The 18,266-nt window shown below is 48.2% G+C and overlaps 1 protein-coding gene across 1 annotated transcript in view; it reads left to right on the top strand.

Moving 5' to 3' along the window:
* The window catches only part of LOC138515795 (alcohol dehydrogenase class-3), a 216,112-nt gene that overhangs the window by 83,051 nt on the left and 114,795 nt on the right, over positions 1–18,266 (top strand). The window contains exon 3 of the mRNA XM_069630521.1: positions 7,324–7,465. Coding sequence (XP_069486622.1) covers positions 7,324–7,465 — 142 coding nt within the window. The remainder of the gene's footprint in view (positions 1–7,323; positions 7,466–18,266) is intronic.

Genomic DNA, 18,266 nt, shown 5'->3' with positions numbered 1-18,266 from the left:
CAGGTACAGAGTGCAATCTAGTCAAGAACTCAGAGCGGGACAGCCAACTACGTTTGCCTTCTTTATAAATGTTCTTGATCGTACAAATCCTAGTCAGAGGGAACAGGCCCAACCTTTCCCGGGTTTGTTGGTGGGTAACTGACCCCATTGACAGTGGGGAGTAGAGGGGAGGATTCCACCATACTCAAGGCTTGTCTTTCTTCTTCAATATGGACTTCCCTCTCAAATTGCTCCCACTCTGCTGCCTGATCTTCCATTTCTTCTGAGGTTGGTATCTGTCCCTCCTCAGTCCTCAGCTCCTTCCTCCCTGGTTGTACAATCTTTTCGAGCCGCTCTAGCTTCTTTTCTTGGTCAGTAATCAACCAGCTGGTCAGACAACCCTCTCCAGAGCTATTCTTTTTCTTCGCTCTGGCCACCCTTTTTTTAGCTTTCTTGGAGCGATTGCCAACTAGCACTGGTTCTGCTTCAACCCCGTCCGGTGTGATGGTATTCGTGGTTTTATGGGCCCTCTTAGCCATTTTACACTGCTTGCGGGAGTAATAGACCACCTTACTATTGGCCATGCTAGCAGCAGCTTCATTGTCTTGGATGTTGTTCGGCTCCTCAGCTATTTCTGGAGTGTCATTTATTCCCTCTGCTATAACAATGGAGAGATAAACTTCTACTTCAGCTACCTCTGCATTTGCAATCACCTGGACCGTGGTCAGTGAATTAGTGTTGGCTAGAATACGCCCTGTCATTTGGAGTAAAATCTTTAGGGCAAATTGTAGCGAGGCCACTGAAGATTGAATCTCTGCTAATTTGTTTGCCCCCGGATACGAGGAGGTGAGATCTTCTTCCTCTGCATCCGGTGCATCTTCCATAGAGACCATTACCATGTTGGGTGAGGCAGACAAATCTGCTTGAGGGAACTGGATGAACCTGGGCGCAAACGGGAAAGGTTGATGAATTATTTCCCTGTAACGGGCCAATGTCATCCGGCGCCTTGGGGATCCGTGGGGTCATCCCTCTCTGGATGCTCAGTCATAGATCTAACAATGAATTGTTATCGATATCATTGTAATTTGATGAACTCGTAGGATCGCCTGCCCCGGTTTCCGGCGAAACTGATTCCTCGATAATCGTGGAATTAATTTCCGGTAGGGGAATAAAGGGGAAGAAACCAGTAATTGCTCCTTGTCCTGGTAGAACCGTGGTCTTGTCATTCTTCTTTTTTCCCTTAAGGTCGCCCATAGCCTTATTCTGGAGGTCATCGCCCTCTAGTTGCTTCCTTGTCTTGCTCAAATTGTAATTGCTTTGTGCAGCTTTTTTCCCCAACGGCATTATGAGTCAGTTAATTGTATTATCATATGCTCCCAGTCACTCCACTGTCCACTCACAGGGATAAGGGTTGTAGCACACCCCCAACTGGGCCTTGCCTTTTTACTTTCCAGACGATGTTATCCGCTGAGTACCCAATATAGTCCAGGAGCAAAACCACCTGTTGAGACTAATGGCCCCACTTCTTACAGGTAATGTGCTACCACACGTTTTAAGTGAAGCACCCAGTGATGGGGTAGCTACACTGCACTCCCTTTCCCCCCCCCCCCTTTACCACTGGCTTACCAAGAGTTAGAGGAACCAGCCCCATCAACCAAGTGCAAGGCCTGAATGCTCACAGCTTAATAATCCTACAAATACTTCCAGGCATACAGCAAGCTGAAGACCAGTAAGCCTGTGGGCCTAAGTGTATATGCAAGAGTGTGCCACACCCTGGTTGCTTAAGGGCGGATATGACCACAATCGCGGCCATAGGTCAAAAGAGGCGCCCAGTCTAATCTTCAGAGCCCATATACCAGGGCACCAGTTATCATGTTAGGCACTACCATTGTAATGCATGTAGTGAAGGAAGGAGCACCACAATAAACGTGCAGGACAACACCCATGCACAAAAACCGAAGCTCCCCTTCACTCCACTCCACTGTTCCTGCAATCCTGAGTGCCAGCCCCAAAAGCCCTCACACACTAATAGGCCAGCTGTCAATCCCTCTCTCAGCAAGGAAATCACCTGCTTTGTCCACGTTATCTGCCAACATGTATTGGGGGGAGGTAAGGGGAGCACGAAGCTGGACGCCACCTTACCCGTTTGCTTGGACAGCGCTTGGCTCCACACCCAATGCCCCCACTGTTTGCTCCACACGCCCTCAGACAAGCTGCAGACGAGCTGCAGTAGCGCTAGCAGAGCTTGTGAGGTCTAGCGAATAAGTTATGTTCACACTGGCTGCCGGCTCCCAGAGCTTCCACCGGCAGCTCCTCGCGCTCCTCCTCACACACTCAAGGGGTTAGAGGAAAGAACCTCCAAACGTGCAGAATGCGGATGCAGAGAACAGTGAATCAAGCCACACCTCCACCCTGAAGCGACAGCACGTATCGCAGAGGCCGCTTCCGATTCACAAACTCCTCAAAGCACTAAGGAGATTGAATACAGTGGCACAAAGTCAAGCCAGTGCTTAGGAAAAAGGAGTATGGTCATCCTTTTGAAAGGCCCAGGGATGAATGGCCCATGGCTAGAGAATGTTTCAGTGTCTGGGAAGAAATAAATGTCCTAGTACATGACCCAGAGAGAGAAGGGGGTCGAGCAGAGATGTCCAAAGGGTAAAGAGTGGCACTGCAGAGCATTGTAGTACACAGACTGCAATAAGGACATATCGAAGGAAATATGTTCTGCGTGCAATGGAGTAATGTTTAGTGTGACATGTGCGGTGTCCTCAAGAGTTGTGCCATAACCGTGAAAACGTTTAGTCCCACATCACGGTTGGGCTGTGAGAGGTCCGCAGTCCTCACTTGCTATTTTATGACTGGTGACGTCATGGTGTATGCTGACTGAGATGGGAACCGGGCCCCGTGCAGAATGCTTCGGGTGCAACGTTCTCTATGGGTGTTGAATCTGTGAGGCTCTCGTGGCTCCCTGGACAGTTTGGATGTGTTTGCCGGAGTGAGGGAGCGTATGAGTAAAGCACCATAATCGGCCGTCACCGGAATCGATAAGAGGGTTGGAATGTGGAAATGGACAAACCTTGTACTACGCTCCTAACGGTTAATCTTGATCAGCGTATAGTCCGTTTTCTCTTGGGACATCTGCTAAAGTGGTGCGGTGGGCAGCCCATTTTTGTGTTCCTTTTAAAAAGGACACCCGAGAATCCAAAGGGATGCCGACCGATTACAGAAGGTGATGTGTCCTGAATTGAGCTGCCGGTGGGAGACGTGATTGCAGAAGAAGTAGGACGGAGAGATTGAGAGCAGAGTGGCTGCTCGTGATGAAAGGAGCAATAGTGTAATAAAGATAGTGTTCAGAGCAGCACAGTAGGACTGCTGTGTGCCAGGCCTGTGAGGATCGCACAACCTATATCCTTTTGTTCAAGTAGTAATGGAGAAAAAATTAAAATGTTTGGTTAGAGTGGCCCGTGTGATTTAAGCGCATTTCATATGCATTTCGATTGGCGCACTACTGGATTCGGAGGAGCATGGAGGCAAAAGAGCCCTTAACTTAATGCACCTCTAAATCCAGTAGCACGCCGTCGACCGGGAGAATGTTTGTGCGTTGAACCAGCACTTATTTATCAGGATTCACCCAATCCAGCCTCAATATTGACACAGGGCCTATTCCCCTCAAGCATCAGAACGCAATAAGACGCCTAACAAACTAGCCTTGATAAAGACCTCCAGATGGTCGAAACGTGTCTGCACTTTTGATCTTAAATTCTTAAAGAAAATCATTTTTTTAAAAACATGTTCAGATCACTACTACATGCGTGGACTGTACCTATCAAAACTTACAGAGGAATTAACGAGCGCTCACAAGGATCTGTACTGGCGCCATCCATGTAGGAACCCAACACAAACTTCCTTAATATGGAAGAACTCACTGCCAGCCTAGCATCCCTCAAGGCCGCATCGTAGGCAGATGACATCCTCCCTGCCTCCATACTAGAGACCTTTTCCAACTGATGCCCTCCTCCCTTACCTGAAATTCGTCAACTGCTCCCTAACTCCAGGCACCTTCCCCTGCAACCCTCAAGAGTGAACAAATCCTCCAGCTTCTCAAGGAACCATTACTGGACCCTGACAACCTCCGCAATGATAACCTATCTTCCTTCCTAGTTAAGATCCTTGAGAAAGCAGTAGCCACGGTACTCCTCCAGCACATCGAAGCCAACAATCTCCTTCTCTCCCACCAATCTGGCCTCAGACCTTGATGCAGCACAAACAGCTACCATAAAGGTGATTGATTCCCTTAAAATTCCTTGATGATGGCCATGCTTGCCAGCTGGTTCTCCTTGACCTCTCAGCAGAATTGGACACAGTAGACAGTTAATGACAATTTACATCACTGCATGTAGATCAGCAAGATTGTCCTCATCTGATTAAAAAATGACCCAGCTGAACACCACCAGTTAAATGGATTCCTCCAGATCACCTGAAGTCTCTCGGGGATCCATCCTCTCACCTGTGATCTTCAGTCTTTACATGGCTCCATGCAACAGCCACCAATATGCTGATGGCACGCAGCGCTATATGAATATATGCTTTATCGAACATCCACAGCCTCAAGACCTGCCTCGCATAGATACAGTCCTGGGTATTGTGCACTTACCTGAAGTACAACCCCTGCAAGAATGAATTCCTACTGCTGACCAACGGCGCTGAACACCCTGACATCTTGTCTTGGCTCTCGGTGAACCTCAATGTCTTCACACCCCAGCTGACCACCTGCGCCAAGTTGGTCATCGGCAGACTCCTCTCCTTCAAACAGCACGTAGCAAGGCATACACAAAATGTTTGGTACCAACCTTTTCAGCCCAGAAAACCAGATCTGCTATCAAGCCTTGGTCCTCTCCCACCTGGATGGTGGCAGTACCCTTTTGAAAGACCTTCCAGAGAATCTCCTGTACCTCCTAAGATGTGGCCTGCATGCTGCAGCATCACTCATTAAAGGACTCTGCAAAAGCAGCCACATCACCCTGACCCTCCTCAAACATCCTCCCGCTACAAACACATCTTCAAATCCTGCTGCATCATCTCATTGAGAAACTTGGCATCTCCGGAGGCCTGTGATCCACCAGAAGTAAGGGCACACTTGAATTCTGCCGGTGCAGGAAGGAAAGAACCAGATGACCGGCCTCCCCTGTTTATACTCCAAGACTCTGGAACCTCCTGCCCCATAAACGCCAGCCTTGCCATCTGACTTCTAGATTTCAGAAAGGTGCTCAAGACCCTCCTCTAGGAATGGCTCCTCCACACCTTGGGCCACACACCCTCCACTCCCCACTCTACCTGGTGGTGTGTAATCTGCCCCTTGCGGTTTCCTCCCCTGGTTGCTTATAGATCCTTAGCTGGCAAATTGACCTGCCTGCCACTCCCTCATTGTTAGTACCCTGCTCCCTTGTATCCCTGCCGCCCTCATCCCCCACCGCTCATGTTTTGTAAAGTGCTTTGTTGCTTCCCGAAATTGATCGCTAATATAAAGGGTTTCCTGCAAGAATGTTCTAGGCTTTGTGAACAGCAACTGTGGTTACAATGCAATTGTGCTCCTTCCCAGCTGTGGAGCAAGGCAAAAGCGATGCAGGACTTAATGGACAATGTTCAAGGGTGAAATTTGCAGAAATTCAATAGTATTGGTACGTATTTAGGTAACTGTGATGCTGGCAGATGTTACTTTTTAGTTTTTAATGGGGTATTCACAACATGTGGGACCGCAAGTGTGAGGGGTGTCCCTGTTTTCTCCATCTTTGGACAGCCAGTGCAGCTACTGCAACTAACAAAATGCAGAGCAATAGCCCCCACCCGTTATGAGATCTTGTTCTGAGCTCTAGTGCAGTACACAATTGGTTAGTGTTTTGCATGGTGCTGATCCTTGGTGGCGAGCATGCCGGGTGTTATTTGACACTCGATGCAAACTAAAGATCTTCATACCACCAAAACTTTGTGTGCAGTAGTAAATGGCAAACACGTTTCACTTTGCATGGCTGACCTTTTCAAGTGTGCTTTTGGTCTCCTGCACCATTTTACAGAAGGCACTGGTAAATATTTCGTCACCATGGGGCGAGTGCAACTAAGGAACTCGACCCTGCTGATGTAGAGAGAGAGAATTTGCAAGTCCTGAATAATAATCTGCATATACTGCATGCTTTGGAAATGTGGCTTCTAGGCATTTCTTACAACCTGCTATCATAAAAAGACTTGGTATGCCTTCAGTAGTTGCTGAATTCTTGTACCAAGGTTATGGTATATGGGCCCAGTACCTACCTACACATAACATTAAGGTTTTCATCCACCTTTTATGTGAAGTGTAAGACATGGGTAATACTGACCCATAGTATATCTCGTAAACGAAAGAACCGGCTACAGCTAAATGATTAGACATGCACCTTTTGGATTCCAGTTAGATGTACAACATCCTTCTGTAGCAACAGGGGAGAAATTGCAGGCTATATAATGCCACATTGTATATGCACAATCACAATGTTTTTTAATACAGAAAGGGTAATTGGAGATGAAGTAAATTTGTTCTGTATAATGCAGAATTACAGAATGTTAAAGAGATGAAGCATGGAATTTGTATGATCGTTTGAGTTGCTAGGTATTTATTTGACTGTGGTCACCCAGACTGATTGTATGGCCATTTTATTTGTATTTGATGCGAAATACAAAGTCCCAAAGCAGCTGAATACTTTACTCGCTTGTAAATTTGTATTGCTTACTGGTTTAAACTGAGCTGTCACCTATGGAGACCCTAAAAGATATTTGCAACTATCACGAACACAAAGTACTAGCTGAACTGTAGCTATTTCATTATAATGTGTATGTAAAGAGTATATTTTTAGTAAGTCTGGGGTGTGGTTTATGATAAGCCACCTCCGATCCTAAGCGTGAAGGACATCCTGCTTGATCATGTTAAATTTGAGCAAGTTATGGGAGACTCACTTGAGATCTTGCAAAACATGACCGGTCAAGTACAGAAAATCCTTTTAAGAGGCTCCAAGGAAATTATTGTGGTATGAACATGTGCGGATGCAGGGGCAGAGGGGAAGAGTCGAGCCACCCCTCTTTAAATTCATCTTTAAAAAAATCTGGCACTTCCCTACCATTAACAAATCTCATGTGTCTGGTGGACAGAGTGGGTGGCTGAAGACGAGCTACAATCGATGCTACACTAATTGTGTACTTCATTAACGCTTGCCTTAAGTACCCTTTCTGGTTTTGCTAGTTTGATTCTTAGTGTTTTTGTCATTTTCCTATCTGCGATTGGTACCATATACTCTTTAAGATGCCATGCTCTTATAGATTGTTGCCACTGCCGTGTGCCACACTGATGCCTACACCCTAAGTGGAGCTGATCCGGAGGGCTGTTTTCCTGTAATCCTGGGGCATGAAGGTGCTGGAATTGTGGAGAGTGTTGGAGAAGGAGTGACTCGTGTAAAAGCAGGTCAGAAACATTTTACTTAGTGTTGATGCTCATTTCTTCTCTGATATGTTCTCTTTATTTATTTTATATCCATTTTGGATAAACAAACAAAAATCTCCCTTTATTTGCACTTCTGAAAGAACGGGACAGTCGAGATGAATGTGTAAATTAAGCAAACATTTAAAATCTCAATTTTCTTGAGGTCTGAAAGGCCTTTTTCAGAGGATATACAGGACTTTAAAGCGTAAGTAAGGCTTTTTTTTTTCTTTTTCTTTCCAGAAACGGAGGGAAGGGCAACTCACCTGATGTCAGTGGAACAAAGACTGAGAAAAAATGGTTATCTTTGAGGAAAATACTAACCGCTGCAGTCCTTATGTTCCTGTCTGATCTAAAGGGTTGGAGGCCCTTTGAACTGGAGAGGGGACGATTAAGCCACCCAACAGTGTCAAAGGGATGGAAGATAAATCTGAGTCTGGTTACTAGCCCCAGTGCAAGTGTGGTACTCTTTTGCAGTGGTAGTCCAGAGGCTGAAGCCTTCTGCGCCCTCTGGAGAACCTTACAGAGGGTGCAGAGGATTCAGCGATGGGATAGATGGGGACCAGCAGAACCCTAGGATAAATTCTAGATTCTCTGAGATTAGTCTGAGCAGCAGCATAAAAGTAGGTATTTGATTTCTGGAGTTGGGATTGTCGCTCATCAGAGCTGCTTTGTGCTTATGGCATTGACTGGCTCAGGAGCAACATTCTTGTGACTGGGTCAGCATCAGGAAACGCAACAAAAGGTTTGATATGATAGTTTATTCATATAGCGCCTATTCATATAGCGCCTATACACGGTGTGTTTCAAAGCACTTCAAGGCAGGGGAGGGAACAAGGTAAAATACAAGGACATTCTTACAGGCTGTGAACAGTAAGGATGTGAATTTAACTATCGTACTCAGCCTGACAACATTTCAGATAGTGCAAGAGCTAAGACATGGAGTGGGAAGGAAATGGACAGACGGGCAACTACCATACTAGGCCTGACAATATTTCTGGTAGAACTGGAGAAAAACAAAAGTTAAGGGAGAGGGGTGCAGAAAGGGGAGGGGGGGGGGAACAAAACCAGCAACTATTGTACTAGGCCTGACGACATTTCAGATGGTGCTGGAGGAGGGGGGGGGGGGGCAAGGATGGGGGAGGAGACAGACGAGGTTGCTATCATACTAGGTCCAGGTACAATTCTGATGAGAGTAAGTGCATAGAAGAAAGTAAGGGGAGGAGATAGGAAAATTGAGAAAGGGAGAGGAGGAGAGAACCGAGTAAGCAGTCAAAAAGAGTGGAGAAGCAAGAGGAGAGCGAATACAATTGCAGAAGTCAGTAGTAACACATTATGTTGCAAGCCAGTATACAAGATGAAGATGGGAACAGCATGATTCCGGGCCACCATGAGTACAAGATGCAAAGGAAGTCCAGCATGAGAGTTGAGAAAGGGTGACGCACAGTGATTCAATGAAGTCCGTAAAAGTCAAATCCAGCATTGGCCACAAGATGGTGATGACAAAATCAGAATGTATCGGGTCAGTCTCCTGCAGAAGTAGGCTGGAGAAGGGGGATTATTGAAGATTTGCCCTCTGGACCGCACAGAAGAAGAGCCAGCGACATAAGTCTGGGTAGTAGGTTATCTATGTGGTTGAGCAACATCTAGCGGTATCAATGCCTGGAGCATCCCTTGTGGGGTTAGGGCATGTCTCAGAATGAGGAAAGTCTGGTCCATCAGTCATGAAGGAGTTCCTGGACCTCACGTGCAAAGGGGCTTCCGCTACAAGGACATGAAGGCACACAGGCAGGTGCATCTGGGATTCTGGGCCTTTGGTCCGGGGAGGCTATACAGCTGTCCCTGATGGATCAGAGGGAAGGAGCTCCAGTGTCTTTTCCTTCTTGTTCCATAGGGTAGCAGAGCTTTACCCTCTGATTTCTTGGAGCACCTGGCGCAGAGCTTCAGCCCCGCCCCCTCCTCGATCAGCAGGCCATCCAAATGGGGCAGAGTCTGTGTTTTAGCAACTAGGACAAATGTACCGTACCAAAGCGACACATCAGGTACTGACAAGGGTCCGTAGGGAATGCCCTGTGGATAGCATGATCGGGGGCATTTACTTATGCTCCGCCCTCCCCCCTCCCATTAGCTCTAATACAGAGGGTGGTGCAGGCACACAAGGTATCATGCAATCTACAGAGCGACCTGGGGTTAGGTCCCTGGTGACTGTCAAGTGTCCTCGGATCAGTCAGTCCTGGTCTGCGCCAGATATTGTCAAGTGGGACCTTCCTTTGTGCTTGGAGAAGGTTTGCTTGATCATGGAAGTTCCAGTCATCATTCTGCTGCCATTAGTTGCTCTCCAGAAGGCGAGGGTAACAATTGGGGGACGTGAACGTGCATTACTTTTTGCATCCTCTGGACCAATTTTTCCACACAAATATTCTATGAATGAAATCTGTCTTAAGCACCAGAAGGTGTTGCCAACGCAGCCTCCCATATTTTAGCAATAAAAGCTGGGGCACATGATCTACTGCCCTTGGAAGGTTGTTTGTGAAATTGTCAAAGTAGAGCATTCAGAAGTTGTGGGGTTGGAGGCCATGCACCAGATTCCTTCCATTTATTTCTTATATCATGGGAGGGGCAGATGCTTCATGGCTTTCTTCCAGCCTCCAGTTTCCTCTTGCACTGCACAAGTTCAGTCGATTGAGCTGCTATCTGTGGTAGACCATCGCTAGCTGAAGAGCCCATGGTTTTCAGAACTCCTGTAGTTTTCCTTCCAGCGTTCGATATTGCTGCTGGTGAGGACAGTCCTAGCTCTACAAGTAGGCCCCATACTATGCCCCTCACCTCTGCACTCCTCCCTCCCATCAGTTGCATTTCTCGTCATCCTACGGATCTGATATTTGAGAAGGAAGTTCGCTCACAAAGCAATTCAACAGCCTTGGATTTCCCAGAGGGTCTGTTTTGTCACTGGCAGGTAGGTTAATCCTCATAATTATCCTTTTTATTTGATGCCTTTGCTGGATCAGAATGGATTGTTGCTGGGCATATGTATGCTATTGGAGCTTATCCTAATGGACTCCCTAACATATTTTTATTATATTGTCTAATTTATCAAAAGGAATTTCAGTGGGCTGTTGCAAATGATTCCAGAGATTTGCAAGCCACGTTCTGCTTAGGACTTGAATGCGGTTCTTACTTGATTACCCACAAACCTTTCGAGCCCATGGGCTGGCTGGTTTTCAGCCTAGTGACTTGGAAAACTATGTTCCTTTTTGGTTGGTTCTTTCACCTGAAGGGCAAACAAACTTCGGAGGCTTGGTTTCAAAGGATCCTTATTGGTTTTTATTTAAAGAAATGGTGTTCCTAAGAACCAAACATTCTTACCAAAAGTAGTTTGAGTTTTACCTGAACAGATTTCCCTGACATCATTTTTTCCAAACCCAGAGTCTGCTGATGCTGAGAGGATTCTCCACAATCGGGTGGTGTGCAGACGCCTCACTCTTAATTCAGCTGAGATCCTTGTTGCTCTGACCAACTTTGTGACATTCATAAGCTCTTCACCAGCTTCCAAGGTGAGTCGTCTGCGTTTTAGGTTGATAGACGATTAGGTTTCCTAAAAGTCTAGCTGAGCTGAAGACCTGGTGGCTTTCACAGATTGTTCCCCTGGAAGACATATTTGTAAAGCAGCAGAGCTTTCTCTTTAATCTTCTACAAACAATGCTGGCTCAAGGGCTGATGCTAGTTTTGGGCAGGTAGTCACCTGGAATATCTTTTGACTGAGCTGTCTTTCTTGGCTCCTTTTCTTGTGCAGCTGTCAATAAGCCACGTGACAATGTAGGTGGTTTTTCAACTTTTTTCATAAAAATCTTTACAAAAAGACAATTGGGGAATCCCAAGTGTAGAGATGGTCCCTGTATCCTTTCCTTCATTGAAGGGTGCTCCTACTTCCCTAGCCCTGGCTCCCTATTCAAACAGGCCTCGTTGAAGTACAGATTCACTTTAGCCAGGTTAACCCCACTCATCTAGCCTGTAGCCATCCCAAGGAGGGCTTAAAGTCCATGTTCTTGTATCCAACTCCCCCAGGGACTTCCTAGGTGGGTAGTATTTTTGTAGCCCCCCCCCAATTCCTGCTTAGAAGGTTCCCTCTGCTACAATTGGGTACCTAAGCCGGCTGCTTCCCTGGGCCAATCTTCACATGAGCAAACCCAAACGTCTCCCCTTCTGGCCTGGGGCTTCTGCTGGAAGTATTCATATGGGCCTTTATCCCTGCCCTTTTCTCCGTCAATTTTTTTTTCTCCAGACAGCCATGCAATCACTGGTTTTGTTTATTCTGTTTTCATATTTATCAAGTAATTCACTGCTGAGACAGGGTTTGAGGAGTATTCCCGGGTCTGTTTCTGTCCAGTTCTGCTGCCCCACTCCTCCCCTGTAGCTCATAGAGGGTTTCTGGGGGGGGGGGGGGTTGGTGTTCTCCTGAATGGGAGAGGATAGCCCATTTGAGTCAAGGCAATTAGTGTCCCTCCTGTTCCAGGCAAGGTAGTGTTCTTTGGGCCCAGGTGCATTTTGGTACTTGTAGTTTTTTTTGTGCATGATGCTGTTTCCTGGGCTTCATTAAATCACAATGGTCTGAGGAGTCTGCCACATTCTGGTAGCTGTAGTGTCTTGGGAACCACCTGGAAGAGAGGCCTGGCCAGGACAGAAGCTGATGGGCATTGGTTTGTGAAAGGGGCACAAATGTGCATTGCTTCAAGCATATCGGGTGCTGGGAAGGGGTGAGGCGGGGGGGTTGGGGTCTACAACTATTCCCACACCACTACTGGGTTAGGTTTCACACTAGTGTTGCCCATATAGGCGGCTTACTCTGCCCCCTCCTCCCTCTGACATGGATCGTATCAATGACCCTATCGCACCTCCTATGGTGTTGTAGGAGGCTTTGTCTCCCAAGTGTATGAAGAAAAGGGGGCGGGATGCAGGAATAACGAACTACCAGTTACTCACCGTAGTGACAACTGTACCTTTAGTTCAGGAGTCTGCAAACTGAGGCTCACCAGATACTTGGGGACTAAAAGTCCCATGATGCCTCACTATTCACTGTGGTAAACTGGGACTGCTGGGAGTTGTAGTACAACACGTTTGGTGAACCAGAGGTTGCAGCTAGAGTCCATAGTCTGCTTCTCTACAGAAGCCCTCCTACTGTCCCTTTACTTGCTATGTGTTGCCAGACAGAGAACATTACTGGCAATTGGTGTGGGCTTGTGTACCGTTGTGAATGCGCCGTGCATTTGTTCTGATTGTTTCTGCTGCGTGTCATGCCCCGATCCTTTCCCCTTCCTGCGGATGACACCCCGAGGTTCTGGAGGAAAGCGGACTAAAGGCTTAAGAGTACAGTGCGCTTTACTATCAGTATCCCTTTCTTTAATGATGCACACCATTTCAAGACCATTCCTCACCAGATTCTGTTAAATAATCCTGTAATCCTTGGCAATGTAGCTTTTGCAAAAAGGTGCATTTTAAAGTACCTTGCATATCAAAACTCCAATGGGAATTTACTATGTGGCTGCAACTAGAGGACTGCTTCTTTACTGTGTGCTCTGTTTCTCACACAGGAAGTGATTTATTTTTATTTTTCTTTGTCTTTAGGGCGTTACGTATGACACAACCTTCATAAAACACCATATGCATAAGAATTAAGACGCCCATGTCATTGTCATTTGTCTGATTTATTGAATTATCCTGGTTTCTTTTTCTAACTAAAGCAAAACTAGATTCCTCCTCAAATTTCTTTTTATACTGCTGACCATTACAACAATGAATCCTGATTTTATATATGAGTTATAGGGATATTGCAAGTCACCAAGGAGGGAACTCCGAGGTATTGTCCTCCCATTTATAATGAGCAAGCGGCCAGGTATTAATGTCAAATCTTCCAGTTGCTGATTAATTTAATGTAGCATCTGTTTTTGGTAAATAAAACTCCATCAGTGCACAACGTAAACATAAATACCATAAACTGTTCCTCATCAGTCGATTGCTGTAAACTGTCACAGTAAGCGGTTTTACAAGAAAGTAATTTGTAAATCTTGTAACGGCTTTAAGTGCTTCAAAAGCTGCTGGAATCCTGTTCTATGCCTGTTCACACAACCAGCATTGTGATGTGCACTCTGATAAGGTATTAGTGCAATAGTGATAATTCGAGGGGATTGTGTCCTACGACGTATTCCACATCTATGACCGTAATGACCACAACTGTGTTGCCTCGGAAAGTTTTTAGGTGTCCTGTGTCGATGACATCCATACGCTGTCCTCGAGGGCCTCCGTCGAGGGTCGATGTCACCGGATGTTATATCTAGGACGCACGAAGCCATAGCCTCAGCTCCGTTTTTTCCACGAACGTGTTCGCTTCGGAATCTTGGCGCGCTCGGTTCTTCTACTTAGATTGTGAAAATGTCTTCCTCTTCTAGCCCGAAGTCGGGTTTCAAAAAGTGTTGGGACTGCGGCGCCAAAATGTCCATTACATACCCACACAACGTCTGCCTCTGGTGCCTCGGCGAGAGCCATGCCATTGACGACTGCCAGTCCCTGACATCGAAGGCCTTGCGGGAGCAGAAGAAGAAATTGTCGGTAGGTAGGGTTTCTAAACCACGCAAGTCGAAATCTGCTGGGCTTTCGACCGATGACTCGAGGGGCGACTCTCTGCTTCGGCGTAAGTCCAGGGGGGGTCTCGGAGTGGGTCTCGCCATTCCTCTGCCTCTTCTAGGCATTCTCGCAAGCGCCGTCACCGGTCGCCTTCCCCGTCCTCGTCGGAGGACTCTGCTAGACGGCGGGTGGCTTGTCCCACCAAGCATTAATCGCCGGCCGAATGGGACGCATTCCGCCAGTAGATGGCGATTTTCAAATCGCAGGGCACCGATCCGTCCGCGCCTTGGAGAGAAGCCGGCAAGGAACGAGCTAGGGCCACCGCTCGCAAGTCTTTGGGCTTGGGTGATCAGCACAATCGAGAGCCGTCGAGGTCCCGATTGGACAAGGTTGATCGCCATAGCCGTGCCAGGTCCAGGTCCCGGTCCTCGAGACCGTCGGAGCCTGTGATGCCTTCTAAGAAGGCATCGACGCCTTCTAAGAAGGCATCGACGCCATCAGCGCCATGTCTGTCGGAACTCTCTCGAGGCTCTGAAGAAGTCGTCGACGCCATCGAGGCTGTCTAAGGACACTCGGGGCTCTGGCCTCGAAGCTGATGTCGAAGTCATCGGGACCCTCAACGCCTTTTGAGGAGGATTCACCGGAGATGCCCCGGAGGGCCGTGGAAACTCTGAGGAAGGCTCTCAGTAAATCAGTGAGGCCTGTGTTTGAACCCCCCTCTGGTCATCTCTTAACCCCCAAGGATGGATTTGTTCCAGCCTCTGGACTACATTTCACTTTCGGAGGTGGAAGAAGGGTCGGATGAGGACGGGGTTGTGCCTCCTTAGGTTCCTGATGTCCTGTTGTCTGGTCACAGCCAAATGGAAGGACTACAGTCTTTACTTGACACCAGTGGTCTTGACACCTCTACAGAGGTTGAGTTTGGCAGGCCTGAGCCTGGTCCTCATACAGGCGTCTCATGTCGAGAGTGATGGAGTACTTGGGGTGGTCTGCTCCACCTGTTGATTTTCTGCAGGATGATCTGACGGACATCCTAGACCAAGGTCCACCCACTGACCTGGTTTTGCCATTTCATATGGCCTTACTAAGGAGGGTGGCAGCGGCTTGGAGTGCTTTGGAGAGTCTCCCGGCAGTGGGTAAGTCTCTTCCGAAGAAATTCCGTCCAGCCACTGGTGACCCCTGCTACTTGTCTACGCACCCCACTCCAGAGAGTTTGGTGGTGCAGGCGGCTACGGCCCCAGCAAAGCAGGCTGCGTACCCAAGCGCCTTGATGGTTGGGCGAAGAAAGTATTTTCCCTGTGGGTATGGCTTTAAAGGCAGCCAACTCCGTTTGTGCCTTAGCAAGATTCACTCACACTCTGTGGAATTGTGCATCTTTGGCGGCTGAACATATTCCCGAAGGGGAGGAATGGGATGGCTTTCTAGCCCTCGTGCAAGATGGCAAGGATGCCATGTGTGAATCCGTTCAGTCGGGTCTGGACGTGGCAGACTGTCAGCCGGTCCATGGCGGCAAGCACCGTGATGCGCAGGTTTGCGTGGTTGCAGAAGTAGGGTTTTGCTCCTGATGTGCAGTCCCGGCTTCTCAACATGCCCTTTGATGGTGTCCATCTTTTTGGCAGCAAGGCTGACGAGAGCCTTGAGAGGTTGCAGACCTCCAAAGCTGCAGCGAAGTCGTTGATTGCTGCAGTACGTCAACCTCCGCCTTTTCGTCCTAGGTGACAGCAATGGAGGGGAGTTTCCTTTCGATACTACTCTTCCTTTGGTGGATCGAGGGGAGCTGCCAGTCAAAGGGGCCAACGTAGGAGTACCAGAGGTGGAAAACAAGATACTTGAGGTGCCAAAGCCGCTCGGGCAGTTGCCCCTTTGTCCTCAGGCACTGCCGATTCCGCTCAGTCATGAGGCCATGGCCCATGGTTCGCCAGTTGGGGGAAGGCTGGCGCATCATCTTGTAAAATGCCGTGCCATTACTTCAGATGTGTGGGTTCTGGAGATCATAGCCCACGGCTACTGTCTTCCTTTCCGGCAGAGGCCTCACAACAATCTACCGAGGAAGCTCTTTGAAGCGTCCGGATCCACTCCTTGAGCAGGAAATCCTATCCCTGCTGGAGAAAGGTGCCATAGACCTGGTGCCTGTAACGGAGAGGAACAAGGGATGGTATTCCCCATATTTTTTGATTCTGAAAAAAGACAGAGGATTGAGACCCATCATGGACTTGCGTGGGTTGAACAAGCTCTTTAGGAAGGACAAGTTCAAGATGGTCACTCTTTCTCAAGTCCTCTGGGCCCTTCAACTTCAGGATTGGTTGGGGTCTTTCGACCTCAAGGATGCTTACTTTCATGTGCCGATTCATCCCAAGCACAGAAAGTACCTGAGGTTTGCAGTTGGCAACTCGCATTTTCAGTTTCGGGTCCTGCCATTCGGATTGACCTCTGCCCGAGGGTCTTCACCAAGGTGGTGGTGGTGGTGGTGGTGGCAGCGTTTCTCAGGAAAGGGGGGGGATTGACGTCTACCGCTACCTGAACGATTGGTTGATCAAGGCAAGCTCTCCCGAGCAAGCCCTGGATCATCTGTCCGTCACCTGCCACGCCCTTCACAAGCTGGGCTTCTCCCTCAATTTAAAGAAGTCTCATTTGACACCTACCCAACGGCTCCAGTACATCGGAGCAGTGCTCGACACATCCCTGGGGCAGTGTTCGCCTCACAAGGTGAGGGCTCATCACATTCTGCAGATGGTGGACAAGCTTCAACATGCACAAAAGGGGGGGGTGGCAGGGTCACTCACTGTGCAGAGAGGCGATGCAGCTCTGGTTCTGGGCCATCAAGCAGGAAATTTCGATCTCGGCAGTTCCATCTGGCCGGAGACGAAAACACGGCGGTGGATGCTCTGAGCAGGCAGAGCAGTGTCTCACGAGTGGGAGCTGGCTCAGGAAGTTCTTTTGGAGATCTTCACCCTTTGGGGGACCCCACAAGTGGATCTCTTCACCACCAGTGTCAACCGGAAGTGCGAAAGATTCTGCTTGCGGAATTTCCTCCAAGAGGAGCCTTTGGGGACACGTGGGGTCCTTCCCACTGCTGTACACGTTTCCTCCAGTCCCTGTCATTCCGCCAGTGTTGCAGAGGTTACGGAGATTCGGTTCCCGAATCATCCTCATTGCTCCAGCATGGGCCAGGAGAGCGTGGTACCCAGACCTTCTCGGCATGTCCATCTGCCCTCCAGCTGTCTTCCCTATCGAGACAATCTGATCTCACGGGAGGGGGGTTGGGTTCTCCATCCAGAGGTCAAGTCACTCAGCCTTCATGCTTGGCATCTGAGGTATAAGGATTGGGACCTCCCTCAAGACGTGAGGGAGGTGTTGCTTTCGGCCAGAAGGCCCGCAACAAAATCCCTGTACTGTTGCTGTTGGAGAAAGTTCTGTGACTGTTGCCGGGTACAGAATGTGGATCCTTTTCAATGTTCCAGTCCTGTGGTTCTGTCTTTTTTGCTTTCGTTAGCCCACAAGGGCCTGCATGTGCATACCATTAAGGGTTACCTGGCAGCGCTTTCACAATTTAAGCGCTGGTCCGAGTAGTGTTCTTATTTTAAGATTCCTTTGATTTCTCAGTTTCTAAAAGGGCTAACTAATGTGTTTCCACCGTCGCCTTTCCAGGTGCCGGGATGGGATTTGAACTTAGTTTTAAAGTTCCTAATGGGAGCTCCATTTGAGCCCTTACATTCTTGTCCGTTGAGACTGTTGTCCTTTAAGACTGTATTTTTTGTTGGGGTTACTTCCGCTCGCAGAGTGAGTTGTAGGCACTTTCCGCCAAGCCTCCTTTCGCGGTGTTCCATAAGGACAGGGTTGTCCTTAGGGTTCGTCCGTCTTTTCTTCCGAAGGTTGTGTCAGAATTTCATTTGAGCCAGAAGGTAATTCTTCCGCCGTTTTAACCTCCTCTGCATCCTGGTAAGGAAGAGGAGATGCTCCATCGGTTGGATCCGAGGAGAGCTTTGAGTTTCTATCTCACGGATGTCCCGAGTCAGAGTGGACGATCAGCTCTTAGTTGGATACGCTGGAAGGCGTTTAGGTCAGCCTGTTTCCGAGCAGACCTAGTCCAGATGGATCATTTTGACGATCTATGAATGTTAGCGTTTGGCGGGTAAGGACCCTCCAGTAGGCTTACGGGCTCATTCTA

Source organism: Ambystoma mexicanum, chromosome 6q, assembly GCF_040938575.1.
Source record: "Ambystoma mexicanum isolate Mex_15411 chromosome 6q, UKY_AmexF1_1, whole genome shotgun sequence".
Classification (NCBI taxonomy): Eukaryota; Metazoa; Chordata; class Amphibia; order Caudata; family Ambystomatidae; genus Ambystoma; species Ambystoma mexicanum.
Note: the sequence above shows the minus strand (reverse complement) of the source record. Positions and strands in the feature narration are given on the sequence as shown.